The 15634-nt window shown below is 38.9% G+C and overlaps 1 protein-coding gene across 2 annotated transcripts; it reads left to right on the top strand.

The window, feature by feature from the left end:
- The first annotated feature begins 897 nt into the window (after window positions 1-897).
- On the top strand, window positions 898-8521 carry oat (ornithine aminotransferase). Of its 2 annotated transcripts, none has more exons than XM_017433993.3 (10): window positions 898-1046; window positions 3217-3449; window positions 3535-3759; window positions 4075-4170; window positions 4295-4422; window positions 4908-5030; window positions 5937-6065; window positions 6190-6303; window positions 7252-7396; window positions 7492-8521. In XM_017433993.3, exons 2-10 carry the CDS (start codon window positions 3236-3238, stop codon window positions 7650-7652), a joined length of 1335 nt encoding a protein of 444 aa, XP_017289482.1. In that variant the 5' UTR covers window positions 898-1046; window positions 3217-3235; the 3' UTR covers window positions 7653-8521. The 2 variants fall into 2 exon arrangements, with proteins under 2 accessions (XP_017289482.1, XP_017289490.1); XM_017434001.3 differs by having other exon boundaries at window positions 906-1046; window positions 3220-3449.
- Window positions 8522-15634: the final 7113 nt, after the last annotated feature.

Genomic DNA, 15634 nt, shown 5'->3' with positions numbered 1-15634 from the left:
AACTAGTCGATTTATTTAACTAAATAGAATTCAATAAAATTTATCAAGATTGTTTACATCTAAACAGTTGTTTTTACGCTCTGAATCACATCATATTTTTAAATTTATTTTGTTACAAACTGTAAACGTGAATAATTTGTTTTTAAAATAAATGTATATTTAAAGGTGCAAATTTAGGATAATTCTTTTTTTATATATATACTTCCAGCATCCATTCTTAGATTACCAAACAAATTTCTTCATGTTTCTTCACCATTGCCCTCATTTGACTGGAAAAGATGAATTTGTTGGGAATGATCATGACCAAGTTAGGGATGATTAAAAAAAATAAAAATCTGTATAAATAAGTAAACTTTTATACTCTACTGATTCCAGAAGGAAATTCATTTCTAAGTTTCACAAAATGTAATAATGTTTTTTTTAAGTAAAAGCCTTTGTTTAAAAAATGAAATGAAATGAAGAAAAAAAAGTTTATTTGTAGGCCAAGAAAGAAAATAATTTACATACAACCCCCCCACACACAAAAATAGTGCAAAAATAAAATTGTGCTAATTATAGATGTATATTTCATGTCTATGTCAAAACATTTGTACTCTTTTTACTTTCTCATATATTTAAAATAAATCTTGTTTCACAATTTGATGTTATTGCTCATGTTTTTAACTTAATGTAACAAACCCTTTGTATTTTCATTCATATATCCTGTGGTTATATAACACTTAACACAATATTTATAGTTATTATAGACAGTCTCGGTAACAAAGTAAATAAAAAGACACGGATCAGAGTGGGGGGTGTGCGTCAATTTTGTGTTGGAGATTATCGCCCGATGCAGATTGTTGGGAGGATTTTAATCTGCGTAATCGCCGGGAGAGATTGCAGCATGGAGGCGTTGCCTGTGACGTAAGCACGCACGAAAGCGCCACGATCTGAACTGCAGCTAATCCTCACCGACCGGGACCGCACCGCGCATCAAACTGCATCTAAACCAGGACAGACGTCACCCAGGAGGATTCAGAGTCACGCTTCATTTATTACTGGCACTGGTACTGTTTCAATCCTCCTTAATATTCCTCCTTTTAAAAATATAAACTGTAAATTAATAATTTAGTGAGAGAGTACAGTGGAAAATAACTAACAGTTAGCTAACGCAAGCTAGCTATCTCCGGCAATTCCTTCCTGCTTGGCCGGTATTCATCTTTCTCGGCTTATTGATCTTTGAGCGAGAAACGACATGTATTTATTTATGCCGGGTTGTCTCGTTAATTTTGTTGTTCTCCACTGTTTAAGCTCCTATTGACAAAAGCAGAAACGCTTTGTACGGGGTGTTACATAATATCAGGCGATTCGGGAGTGTTACTTCTAGGAACCATTTAGAAATTACACTGTAGGTTCTAATTTAGCCTGGCACCGAGGCCAGTGGGTGTGTGGTTAGGCAGCTCCTCAGCAACCTATCATCTATCAAGGTTTGAAAGATGACTCTCTGGCTCCCCAGGTTTTAGTTGGCAATCAATAACCCTAACTGGTTATCTAATATGTGGTCAGTGAGTGATGGCTGTTCCATTTAACAGGTGGTTAAAAGACTGATGGTATTTTAATATAATTTCCCCTCCCAGATGAACTGACTGATCTCCTATCCAGGCTCATCATGTTACTGCTGACAAAGCACACGTGTCGGGGTCCCTGCCAGACTGGTTTAAAATTTAATGCCAAAATCACTGGTGAAAAACCAGATCAGTGTGTTCTTTTGTTTTAAAGAAGGATATGTGCCTTTTCTAATTAACAAATACATATTTAAAGCAGTGCCACTCTGAGTTTGGGCTGTGTGTCCAAAAAAGAAAAAGCTGGAACGTCACAATGGAGTTGCCTCTGCTGCTGAATTATAACGTTTTGTTTACTCAAACGCTTCTCCTTTGTGTTGAAAGAGAAGCATGGTTCAGCAGACCTGTAAAGCCGACTACGTTCTCTGTATAGAAACCCAGACGGTCGGACGCTTTAGGCTCATGCTCTGCAGCTGCATGAGTTTATTTTAAGCTGTTTATGATTGCAGTTAATAGTATGCAGACATAGGAGGGGGGGAAACTAAGTTTGAATGTGCAAGAATTTCTTGCCATTGTGTTTTTCTTCCTAAAGACCAAACTTTCTTGTGATTAATAGCTTTCCAAAAGATTTTTTTTATAATCATAATAGTCATTTCCTTACAAAAGAATGCCCAGCAGAGTCTTAGCTTGGAGATTCCTCTGACCCTTCGGTTTATTCATTTAGTAGCTTTTTGGGAATTCATTTGTTGAAACAAAATATAATTTTAATAATTTGTTTTAACCTTCTTCCTTCATTTGCATAAAACAAATCTAACTTCTTATCTTGGCAAAACACTCTGAAGTACTTGAGGGTGTTATTACCTCCAGCTTCTGCCTGCGGTGAAGTAAATGTTATATGCCAGTGTTTGCAAATTATTTAAGCCTTATTTATAATTAAACAAAGAGCAAAGAGAACATATCAGGTGTTGCTACAGTCCCGTGTTGTTGGTCTAACATTGATGCACGCAGGTTTGTTTGTTTTTAGTCTTGCAAAAATGTCAAAAGGAAAAAAAAATAGACAAAGCCTGGAAATGTTGTGTAAAACTATATGAGTCCATATCTTACACCTAATGAGTTGCAGTAATCCAGCACAGAATTATGTATAAGAGCGGCATTTCAGCTTGCTCAGAATATTTATTTTTTCTTTTAAGAAGCTAATCTTATTTGAAAAACACCAATCCTGAAAGCCGTATCAAGACACAACTATGAGTATGTGGATGCAAGATTATAACATGTTATGACTGAATGCAAAAGGACATTTTATATATTTGTTATATCTGGATGAAAAGAGTATTATCACTACGTGCAAATTAGGACACTGAACTGGGGGATTGGGCAACTACGAGTCATTCTGCCCCAACTTCTGCTGACGTTTGTACTGTGTTGACTTTGTGACGTGCATTAACGTGTAATCAGTCACCACAAAACACAGGTCTCCTGTTAGAAGTCTTTATTTCTGAAAATCCTCCACAACTGAAACACCTAATTTCCTTTGAGCAGCAACATAGTGACAGGTTTAATTTGTGAACCAACTGTTCTGTTTTATTTGCTTTCACAGATCTGGTTTTTATTTATTTGTTTTTTGGCGTCAGTGCAACCTTGTTAATTTTTTTTTTTCTCGTTTTCAACCACACAGCAGCAGAAAACATAAAAGTATGAAGGGAATGATTCTTCTGCTCAGCCGCAGCCTGAGCCGCGCTGCTCCAGTTCTCCGTCGGAGCATCCATTCCGGCGCTCGTCCGGCCTCCGCCGTCGCCTCCAAGCTGAGGCTGGAACGTCCGCTCACCCCAGAGGAGATCTACGCCCGCGAGGACAAATATGGAGCACATAACTACCATCCCCTCCCCGTGGCTTTGGAGCGAGGGAAAGGTGAGGCCGTGCTCATGGCTGTTCACATAAATGCAGAATCAAAGCTGAGACTTTCACAGTAACTTGGTTTTCTGTTGAACTTCAGGCATCTATGTGTGGGATGTTGAAGGGAACCGATATTACGACTTCCTCAGCGCCTACAGTGCAGTAAATCAGGGACACTGCCACCCAAAGATCGTCGCTGCGCTCAGCGCACAGGCGACTAAACTCACCCTGACCTCCAGAGCGTTCTACAACGATGTTTTGGGAGCTTACGAAGAGTACATAACCAGCTTGTTTGGATACAACAAAGTATTACCAATGAACACAGGTAAATCCAGATACTAACAGTAGGAGGTATATCCCAGGATTGTTGATTCCCACCACTGTTTTTCTGTTTTTTAATTTGTGCATGTTTTTTGCACTCTAACTTCTGTATAATTTCTTCTATTTGACCCATTATTACTGTAAATCCCAACAACTTTGTTCTCTTTGAAATCTGCATCAGCATACTAGCTCTTTTTTTGTCTTCTCTCAGTTTCAGCTTTAAAAATTTCAGCAGTCATTTAGCATTTTCTCTGCATTTTCACAAAAGGTACAATTTCTGCAGTCAAGTTTTTTTTTTTTTTTTTTTTTTACATTTTAGGGGTTGAAGCTGGTGAGACCGCCTGTAAGCTTGCAAGAAAGTGGGCCTACAACGTAAAGGGAGTCCCAAAAAATCAGGCTAAAATCATTTTTGCAGGTAAGTCAGGAGGGGAGGAGGGCATGTTTCTCATTCTGGGGTGCGGTTTCTCTCCAATGCGTTTGTTGTTTATCTATTATTTAAAAATTTGCTGCAAATATAAGAAACGTCTCTTGTTGTTCAGAGGGGAACTTCTGGGGCCGCACCATGGCAGCCATCTCCAGCTCGACTGACCCCAGCAGTTATGAGGGCTTTGGGCCGTACATGCCCGGCTTCGAGCTCGTCCCGTACAACGATATTCCTGCGCTGGAGGTACAGGTTTTCTTTCGTTAATTATAATCTAAATGAAGACAGCAGAGGCGAGAGGTGTTTCTGAGGCAGAAGCTGTGTGGAAAATCTGAACTTTGGTCCAAGCTAGCTGTCCTGGGGACTTTTAATAATTCATTCACTGGATGCTGAACTGTTCTGTAAATAGCTTACTATGCATGTGTACATGTAAATATGTATTTTTAACTTTATATCATGTTCTATTGCAGTAGGTTTTACTTGTAAATATGTGGGATTAATATCATCCTATGTAATAATTTGTCTCTAGCTAAATATTAACATTTCAATCCGTAGTTAATAGTTTTTTAAGTTTTTACATTTTTCTGTTTGTAGATGTGTTTGAATAGAAAATTAAATAACAAGATGTCATTCTGGATCAGCAAATATTATATTTTTTATCTGATATTCCTAAAGTAACACAACTAAAAAAAAACAGACTTGTCTTTTTTTTTTCCTCTTTTTATTTCCAGAAAGCCCTTCAAGACCCAAATGTTGCAGCCTTCATGGTGGAGCCCATCCAGGGAGAAGCTGGTGTTGTGGTTCCCGACCAGGGCTACCTGACTAAAGTCAGGGAACTTTGCACAAAATACAACGTGAGTAAAGTAGAGAGGAACCGCCACGGGCAAGTCAGCTGGTGTTAGCGTGAGTTGGATGTTTTAAACAGTATCATGGCTGCAGTAGGTATCAAATAGATGGGCAGCAGTATCAGGACAGCTCTAACTATTCAGAGTTGAATTCCAATTCCATGAGATAACAGAGAGCTAAAATACAAACCAAACCATGCTGCTTTTTTCCCAGAGAAAATAAATAGAACTTACGTAATATTGCTGAAATTCAGGTATACAACCCAAAATTCAGACTGAGCTGGTTTCAGCTGTTACTGAACATTCTTTTCTAAAAAGTTACCACTGCTGGGAGCTGTGACAGCTGCATATCTTGTTGCTGAATTGATAAAAATGATAGAACATCACAAAATGGGAACACAGAGCTACAGAATGTTACGAACACAGTTCATCTGGTTGGATCATAACATTATATATTAGTGTTAGCACACTCGATGAACACGTGTTTAAAAACTTCAAATTTGACCAGTTTTATGTGTACTGAATAGCACTGGGTCTCAGTTGTCACACGTACTGTAAATTACTTTAGACTTTTGGAACATGAAAATACAGTTAGTCCAGTTTTTAGTAGCTGCAGGGTTGCAGAATCTTTACACAAGTCAAAATTCACATTAAATGGCTTGGAAAACAAAGCTGGAGCATCAGGTAAATCAAGCTGTTTTTGCAGCTACCTTAAAAAACTCCATTAAACCTGGTGTCAGGTTGTTGCCACATACTTGTTCAAAGTGATTTCTTGGCTCTCTTTTCGAGTAAAATACCCCAAAATTCATTTTTGGCACTTTATAAATAAAACTCTGATGTAGTGAAGACTATTAACGTCAATAAATCTGATATTTTTCGGGTTTCCTACCAATCCTAATCTGGGTCTCTGTCCAGGTGTTGTGGATTGCTGACGAGGTGCAGACAGGCCTAGCACGGACCGGCCGCCGGCTGGCTGTGGACCACGAGGGCGCTCGTCCAGATGTGGTGTTGCTGGGCAAAGCTCTTTCAGGAGGAACTTATCCTGTGAGTATTTTTACTGACACATTTCATACCAGCAGGTGTAAAAACCTGTCCAGCATTATTCAGCGTCAGAGTAGAAGATAGTGAAAGTGACCGACCTTTGTTTGAACCCGTCTGCCACCTTCAGGTGTCCGCTGTGCTGTGTGACGATGAAATCATGCTGACCATAAAGCCCGGGGAGCATGGATCCACATACGGAGGGAACCCCGTGGCTTGCAGCGTCGCTATTGCATCACTGGAGGTTGGTGTTGAAGTGCAACTTTTTTTTTTTTTTTTGTCTTCAGAAATGATTTGGACATCTGAGAGGCTGTTCAGAAAGCTGTTTCGGGGGGAGCTGAGTGCACGTGGTCAGCTCTGACACCTCTGTTCACACTTGGTGGTGAATTGTGCACCCCTAAATGTTTTGCGATCGGGTGTCAGTTTCCCACGCTGTACGCGTATACACACACCGAGGGCTGTCAGTGAGCATCGAACAGGACATCAGCAGGTCTGCTCATGTTTCTGAAAAAATGACAATACATTCAGAAGTCCGAACTATATCATTACTTTGACATTAACACGATTCAGAGGTGTCTGAGTTTCAATTTTGCAGCATTATCTCTCGATAAGCTTAATCACCTAACAGATACTTAACAGAATTTACCACCAGCTTAGATTAAAATAATGCAACACTGTAGCATACAGTGACCACAGCAGGTCCAAAACCAATCAGAACGAACATTAAACCTAAGAGAATCACACCCATACAACGACCTGAAATCTACTTAAATGAAATACATCCAGACGAAACGGACATTTATAAAGAAAAAGGCTTTTGATAAGCAGTTTGTTAAAAGCATTAGCCAAATAAAAGAAAACAAACAAAAAAGCTGTATAATCAGAATATTTCCAAGGACTGCTGGCAGCTCAGCAGACCTTATTCATTTATTGTCCACCCTGAGATGTCCACCCTGCTGCTTGTGTGTAGGTCTGAACAACCTCTGAGTGTGACTCCAGGGACCCATTTCAGTGTGACTGTATGAATCAGGTTGCTATAATCAATAATCTGAACTGAAAAAGCTCTTTGAGTAAGAGGCAAAAAGTTGTCAAGAAACGAAGAAAATCCAGTTGCCAAACATTGGATTAACATTTGAGACGCTTAATAATCGAAGATCTGTTTTTTTTTTTTAACTCTTGTTTTAATTCACAGGTGCTGGAGGAGGAGAAGCTTGCAGAAAATTCTCAAAGGATGGGCGAGTTGTTGCGAGCTGAGCTGAATAAACTGCCCAAAGACATTGTGGCAACGGTCCGAGGGAAAGGCCTCCTCAACGCAGTCGTCATCAAGGAGACCAAAGGTGAAATACTGATTCTGCCTCTTTACGCATTTAATGTTAACTGAATCAGTAAATGCAAAGGAAAAAAACATGAAACTTTGAATTCCTCCTTTCAGACTACGACGCCTGGAAGGTCTGCTTGCGCCTCCGCGACAACGGGCTGCTCGCCAAGCCCACCCACGGTGACATCATCCGGCTGGCCCCGCCTCTCATCATCAAGGAGCACGAGCTGCGCGAGTGCATCGATATCATCCAGAGGACCATCATGTCCTTCTAAACGACAACTGGTCACCAGCCCATCAACAGAAACCCGATTTATCCAAAGCTGGGCTCGTCACCACACACCTTCATCTGCTTTTCTTAGTTGTTACTCGTAATTCTAAAATGATTTTATGGAGAGGATTTCAGTAGGAATATGGTCTTCAAGTAGTGTTTACAGGGCGAGCTTTTGTGAGGATCCACTGACACTTTTACAGAAAAACTGCTGTTAAGACAAAGAGTGCCGATAGGTTGCCTCAGGAAATACTCAAGACTGGTTAAAGATTGTATTTTTGGAGTGTTTAGTTTACTTTATAGATCATAAAAACTGACGTATGTGATGTTTTTACAAAAATATTTAAAAATTAGTAGTATTGTAGCGTGCAGCAACGTACAAAGCCCTCTGTAGGACTGTGAAGGAAGTGCAACTTGCAGAAATGAGATGTAATCTCTAGTAATGTCAAAAATTTACAAGTCTAGTTTACTTTAGAGAGCAGAGCTGTCACTGTCAGCTGAACCAATCTTGTTACATAAGAGGTTATAAAAGTGTGATATATTATTCTTGATTTTGCACATAAATTGTGTCACTTTTAAAAACTACTTTTAATTTATGTCCCGAAGGACCACATTTTATTACCTGTCTGTGTAATTCAAAATGTTATGCTATATATTACTACTGAGGAAACCAAAAGATAACCTAAAATCCTTGAGCTTAAATCGGAGTAATTTGCAGTATTTAAAAGAAACGATGCTGTTTGAAGAGCACCTAGCTGGCTTAGTTTGGAGCACTTGCTGTATGTACAGTATGTATGTAAAGATTGTATTTTCAGACATCTGACATTGTTACAAAACCCCGATGTTCTTCAAATAAATTGTTCCAGTCCCATCTCTGGTGTTTTTGTTGTTCTGAGCCACAAACTGAAGTGATGTGATGCAGCATCTTGAACATAATGTGAAGATTAATGCACACAAGTTTCCTTTTACCATCAGATTGTTTTCCTTGATTTAAGCTGACTCATTTGTTGGATTTGCAACAGTAAGGTTTAGAGTTGGTTGTTACACGTGACACTAGGTGGTGCTGTGCTCCAACCGAAGTGTGACGAAGAATCTGTTTACTGAAAAAAACTAAAAGATGAGAGATTTGAATGAACCGGAGTCGAAGGCTTCCCTCCACATGTAACCCTTAAGCTAAATGACAGAGTCAAAACTTCATCCCCATAGTGCTGACCTCAACATAATAAAAACAGACTACACCCAGTTCACCACGTAGTAAACAGCTATTAATACATGATGTGACAGTTTTGGTTGAAGCCGTTCACTGCTGGGGCCCATTACCATCTGATTTATAGGCTGAACTGAGTTTTTTTTTTAGAAACAAAACTAATTACTCTGTAATAATTACACGATTTTCTTTGTTTACCTTCACATCAAAAAGCGAAACAAGGCTGCTGTGGATGGAAAGCCCTCCACTTTCAGCTGCACACAATTACAGCTCGCCCAAACGAAAACCATTAACAAGGTCTGGACTTTCCAAAGGGCTTATCAGGCCAGTTTACAGGCCCCCAACATAATATTGTATTAAGTCCATGAATATGAATTAAACATATTTCCAAATAGGTGCATTAAAGCTAGGAGATAAACTATTTTTGGTATCTTTTGTAGCAATTATAGTGAAAATATGCACGTAGGAATAATGTTTTATTTCAATTTGATTTCATGAAATCATCTCAAGACCCCCCAACCTGGTGTTTTTGGAGCCTCGACTTTGGGCACACCAGCACATCCCAGGAGCAGGTTGTTGTTAAAGACTTCTTAGTAATTTGCTTGATTTAACTTTCTATAAACTGGGGGCTGCACAGCAATAAAATGTGCAATTGTGTTACTGCCAAATTGTATTGCAACAAGTATATGACTGTATATGACTCATTCCAGACCACCAAACTGTTGTTTTCATGGTGCTTTCCACTGAAGTCAGTTTTACTTCTCAACACTCTCCCATAAGTCTTGACTGTCCCTCTTGTCTCCTCGCTGAGTCTGCGGCGTCCTCTTAGCTCCTCAATTCGTCTCCCCTTCATTTGTCAGGTTCGGTGCCCAGAATTACAGCTGTAAAAGTTCTGCTTGCTTTCAACATCTTCCACTCAAAAGGTTAGAAATATAAACATTTTAATAACAAACGGTTTACATCTCTCTAAAGTACTCTTTCAGTCAAATTTACCACTTTAATGAAAATATTAAATGTCTTTTAAAGATAACTGGGAGTGAAGAGATGCTTCAGTTCCTGTCTATTAAGGTGCAAATTTTGAGGCAGTGAACCTGCAATACTCAAACAAAGAAATACTGTAAAATAAGGCATAATGCATGCAGTTATAGATCAATAAAATCCACTCTTATTAATTTAATGCTGCCCACATTTTCTCTTTAATTGCTTTGTATTGATTGGCTTTATCGGAACAACTGTGCGTCCAGGAAATCTTAAATTATTTGTTGCAAACATGCATCACTCAACATGAATTTCCTCATAATAAGAGAAAAAAAGGAAGACGGTTCCAGTTGCTGGACAAGGAGAGGACTCAGACGTCACAGGGTTGTAACGATTTCTGAAGCTTCTGCTCTTCTGCTACATCGGTATTTTTGCTCGGTGACCAAAATATGTTCAAAATTAAGAAAAATAATGAAGCTACAGTCAGATTAACCAGCATCCATCAGCTTTCTTCTCTAAAGCCCAATGGTAATTTGGGACTACTGTTCGTAATAATCTAAGCTTCAAACTGCTGATGGTTTGATTTATGAGCTGTATAAGAAATGTGAAGAGTACCAAGATCAAAAGAAGGGTTATAGCTGCTGCCAGTGGGTCATGAATGTCCCCATGGTAACCACACACATGTCTGTCACTCCCTGACTGCCAAGTTGATAAGACGCAGACAGAATCGCAGACTGAAAATCAGCTTTAAACGAACAGTTGTCGTGTGAAAAATATAAGTCAGAGCTTAAAGATTTTTGAACCAAGGGGAGCAGAAAAACTGATGGTCACATGTGTGAATTTTTATGTTTCTACACTTTTTAGTTAGGAGATATGATAAGTTAAAAGTTCCCTTCACATCCAGTTTTGATGAGACTATTTTGAGCTCAAATAGAACTGAACCTGTGGAAGTGTGACTGTGCGCTCTTTTTATTCTGGGGGGATTTGAGAGAAAACCATACAACCTATAGCAGGGAGATACACACTGGGTGAAGGAAGACAAAAATCCCTACATTTTGATGTATAATTTGCAGATAATCCAAAAAGAGCTGTGGGAGTAAAGAAGAGTTTGCTTGCAAAAAAAAAAGCTCAAAAGTTGGTGAGTGACATCATCAGCTGTCAGCTAAACATTTAGTAGAAAAATCTGTAAAAATCATAAAACATAAACTGTGATTCTGTAAAAACTGTATAAGATATCAAAATATCAGTTCAGACACGTGAAGTCCTATTTCCACTTTAAGTGATGTTTCTACTGTGAGGTATGCCTGAGCTGTGGAGCTCCGAAGAGGCCTGGGTTTTGACAAAATTCTATTCATTTCCATAATTTTCATAATTTCCGTAATACCAGCCATAGTTTTCATAATTTCCACACCTTTCCTGATTGAGCCTCCTGTCTTTTGCTGTATTATTTACATGTTTTTGAGCTACAGGACATTGGCATCCTTAATAAAGGTAATCTCTATATCTAGTCCCAAGCTCTTGATCATCAAGGTTAGCTCATGAGGTTATTCAAGGTGAACCAATGAGCAAACATTTACACTGTCACACTGTCGAAACAGCTGTTACGGTTCAGATAAAGTGAGTAGAGCCTGGGACAGGGTGAAGGTGAGTTGAGGTACGAGCGAGGTTTGCAGTTTGCTTGTGAACTATGAGTGGAATCCAAGTTTGGCAGGAGAACTGAGAGTCATGACCAGGTGACGTTGAGAAACAAGCAGACTTTGATCCCACACTCTGCTGGGATCGACTCCGTCATGGCATCTTTTTCCACAAATGAGCTCCAGTTTTGGCAGGAGAGTGACAGGCTCTGTGAGGATCTGGGAAAACTGCCGGTCGAGGCATCGGCTGCCTCATATGCCAAACCCAAGGATGCTCCTGCAAAGCTCCTTGCCACTCGTCCTTCTTACATGCTCAGTGCCAACAGACAGTGTGGTGTATCTGAGCAAAGCTGGGTTCAAAGCCTTGCTGTGTGTTCCATCACAATTCCTCTCACCAAGAAGGTCAAGAGAGGGCCCATCCAGTCTGAATGGCTTCTTTTGTTCCTCTCTTTCAGCTCTTTGTCCCACACTTCCTTGTTTTCCCCCCTCTCTGCGTCTGATTTCCTTTTAACATGTCCACTCTCTCACTTTCTTACTGTCCCCTAACGTGTCCACTCTCTCACTTTCTTACTGTCCCCTTTGCTTCCAACTCAGCGAGCCCATCTGCATTCATGTCTTACATAACGCAGAAATCAGATTGTGCTACTTAGAGAGGATGTAATCAAAAGTACTGCGCCTGAAATTTAATTCCAGTAAAGTTGAAGTTAAGGCCACAATAAATTTAAAAGCTCTGTATCCATTAAAGGTGTGGAGTGCAAGGTGCCAGCCTGAGAATGATGATGGATGCAGAGCAGAATAGGATAAGCTACACCATTTTTTTTTTTCCTTTTTATCCCGCAGTGCCACAGATAAATCATGGAAAAGGCACGTCTCGCCTGCCAGTGCTCAAATTAATGGGCCTTTCGCATTAGGTTTATGACATCAGAATGCGTTGATAAGATACATGTGCATCCTAAAGTGCCGATGACACATGCTAATTTGCTCCCCACACCATGAGCCTTTTAACATCTAAAAAGGATGCATTAATGTGTATACATTGATCAAGCACACAGCAAGGTCCTTTTGAAGGACACGTCTGTCCCTGCAGAGCTGAGGCACAGGGACGTGCGACTCCCCTGCAAGTGCTTGTAGAAAAATTATCTTATTTTTCCACACCATCGCCTGATTTATTTCTGGTACGTGCACAAGCATGCAGTTCCTACAAATCCTTAAAGAGGCAAAAGGATAAGAAAGGCCCGACAAATCTGTACGGTTATTATTTTTTCTCAACATGAGAATTTATTGAGCAAACAAAAGGAGCGAACTTCATTTGAATTTGCTAATTTTATTCATTACTTTTTTTAAATAAATGCCACTTGGTTTTATTAGCCACTGTCAGAAATATTACAGTCAATGTTTTTTTTATTGGAAAATGGAATGACAATTAATCTTATGCAATATGGCAAAGTGTCTGAGAGTATGTTTATTCATGACTCTCAGCTACTACTACACTAAATTTTAGCTCAGTATTTTTAAAATTGTCAGAGTTTTAGCCATTTTTGTTTCCCCCAATGTCAATTAGCTGCAGTGGCCATATTGACTTGAGTTCACTCCAAAAGGGAATCAGATGTAGCGATACATCCATTGATTACTTATTGAGACCTGAATTAAAATCTGTCCAGTGGTTTATGAGAGATTTTGCTAACAGACACTGTTAAATAGAAAACTTAACGGCAAAGTTTTAAAAACAGATCTGATCAGTTAGTGCTCAGTTAGGAAGTAATGGGGATGACTCTCAGCTACAACAACACCAAATCTTAGCTCAATATCTGTAAAACCTGACTGGGTTACAGCCGTTTTTGTGTTTCTTAAGGTCAATTGGCTGTGGCAGCCATTTTGATTCAGGTTGGCTCCAAATGTTGATCAGCTGTAGAGGTACATCAACTGATTACTTTCTGCAAGTTTCATTAAAATGTGTCCAGTGGATCATGAGATGTTTTGCACACAAACACAGATATGGACAAAACATTATCACCCTTTCATGTTTGGTTTGATAATAATTAAAATAATATTTGATCCGAATTATCAACAGAAATATCAAAACCTTTAATAAACCATGTTAAAACCAGGCTGTTTTTATTTATTTTTTTAAATGTCAGAGCTCCCATCAAAGCCTTTCTGTATATTTGGCATTTAAAGATGCTGTTTGTTATCTTTGAGCTTCAAAGGTCTCAATTCGATTCATTTTACAACAATTTTAAGTTCTCTCTGATTTATCCCCTTACTCCAAACTACCCTCTGATGCAATTTGGGTTAAATTTCCACAGATTTCATTGCAGCAGGAGGTACTCAGAGTCCACATGCAACAACCACAACAGAGAAAGCCAAAGTAAAATGAGCACTTAACTTGTGGCTTTAAAATATGTGCATAAACAGGTATTTGAGGGACACGTAGACTGCAGACTGTGTCAGTTCCAGGCTCTTATGTCTCTTGGGGTCAACCAAAGTATCTATCCACTGAGTCAGTCGTCCCAAACACAAACCGAAGCTTTGTGAGGACGTTACAAAGCACAGAGTGACCACAACAGCTGCAGACAGCCCTCAGTGTTTACAGGGTGGGAGCTTACAGGTGATGGAAGAGAAGGCGGCAGCAGGAAGCAGGCTGTGGGAGTGATGGAGTGATGTGGGTCTCAGCTTCCACTGAAGGAGGACACAAAGCATGACGAGGGGAAACATGGAATGTAAGCATCTTAGATCAAAACACTTGACGAGTGCTATCTGCACGTATTAGAAATGATTCAAGAAGTGTGCACACGTACCATCTATATGAAGAGCCATAAAATCTTACTGTTTGACCACAGTGGTGTCTGTCATTAAAGGTGCATTAAATTTATGTGATGATTCATGGTGTAAATGTGCTTAAAGCTAACATGGGGCAGCACTGCCGTTGGCCCGAGGGTGGAGAAGCTCCCCACTTATCATCGGCCTGAGGTGAAGTGAGTCAGTAATGTTGTTCCTGTTCATTGTCTGAGCTAATTACCTGCTAATGAGGGATGTCAAATTTCATTTCACAAATCTATTCAAATGCAGTTAGCACGGTGTTATTAATGACTGTGTTTTGGTCACTAAATAAACAGAGACAATGGGCATTTTAGGGATTGAAAACGTGAAATGGGTTTCCAAAAATAAATTTAAATTTACAACTCTAAATGGCTTTAATTTGTCCTTTGAATATCTTAAAATTTAACAAGTTATATTTATATACATCCTCATGTATATATCCTTATATATATCCTCAATCATTCCTTAAAACTAAATCAAAATATCACAATAAGCCCATTAAAACAGACATACATGAAACATTTACTGTATTGACATGAGTCTCTAAATAATCTATACAAACTCTAGTCGAGGTTTAATCTGAGTTTTCTCTCCAATGAAGCTTAGACTGGTGAAGAACCTGAACAACAGTTGCCTTGATGGTCTCTCTCACTATTCTCCTTCTTCACAGTCACTCAGTTTGTGAGGACGGCCTGCTCTTGGTAGATTTACACATGTCCCTTATATCTTCCATCTTTTGATGATGGATATATCACAACTCCTGGGGATGTTTAGGGCCTTGGAAATCTTTTTGTATCCACCCCCTGACCTGTAATTTTCAATAATAATCACTTCCTCTGAGTTGAATTAGGACATTCTTTTAAAAGGGGGTGAATATTTATGCAACAACTTTTTTTTTTCAAATATTTTTCTTCAGTTGGTTTTACTCTGTCAAAATTTAGTTTCACTTTGACACTGAAGGTTTTTTATTCAAAAATATTTTTGTAAAGAAGGCCAATTTATAGTGACTGGATTATGACAACGATAAAAGCAGGAAACATCCACCCATACTTTTGCAAGACACTGTATATGAAGTAAGAATAGACTAAAACATTTACTTTTTAGGTGGTTATGCTCCTATTCTGTCCTTTTAAACATGTTGATCACATTTTTGTGTTTGTTTGTCTGTTTATTGCTCAAAAATAACAATAAAAATAGATATGCTTACATTTTTTTTACATTTGACATGTTGCCTGTGTTCAGTTTTTAATTACTTGCAATTTAATTTAATTTTACCTGTTTGAAGCTTCCCACCAATATTTAACACAAATAAAAAATAGTAATTTCTACACTGTTGCGTACGATATA

Source organism: Kryptolebias marmoratus, linkage group LG17, assembly GCF_001649575.2.
Source record: "Kryptolebias marmoratus isolate JLee-2015 linkage group LG17, ASM164957v2, whole genome shotgun sequence".
Taxonomy (NCBI): domain Eukaryota; kingdom Metazoa; phylum Chordata; class Actinopteri; order Cyprinodontiformes; family Rivulidae; genus Kryptolebias; species Kryptolebias marmoratus.
The sequence above is the reverse complement of the archived record's forward strand: the minus strand, read 5'-3'. Positions and strand labels throughout refer to the sequence as shown.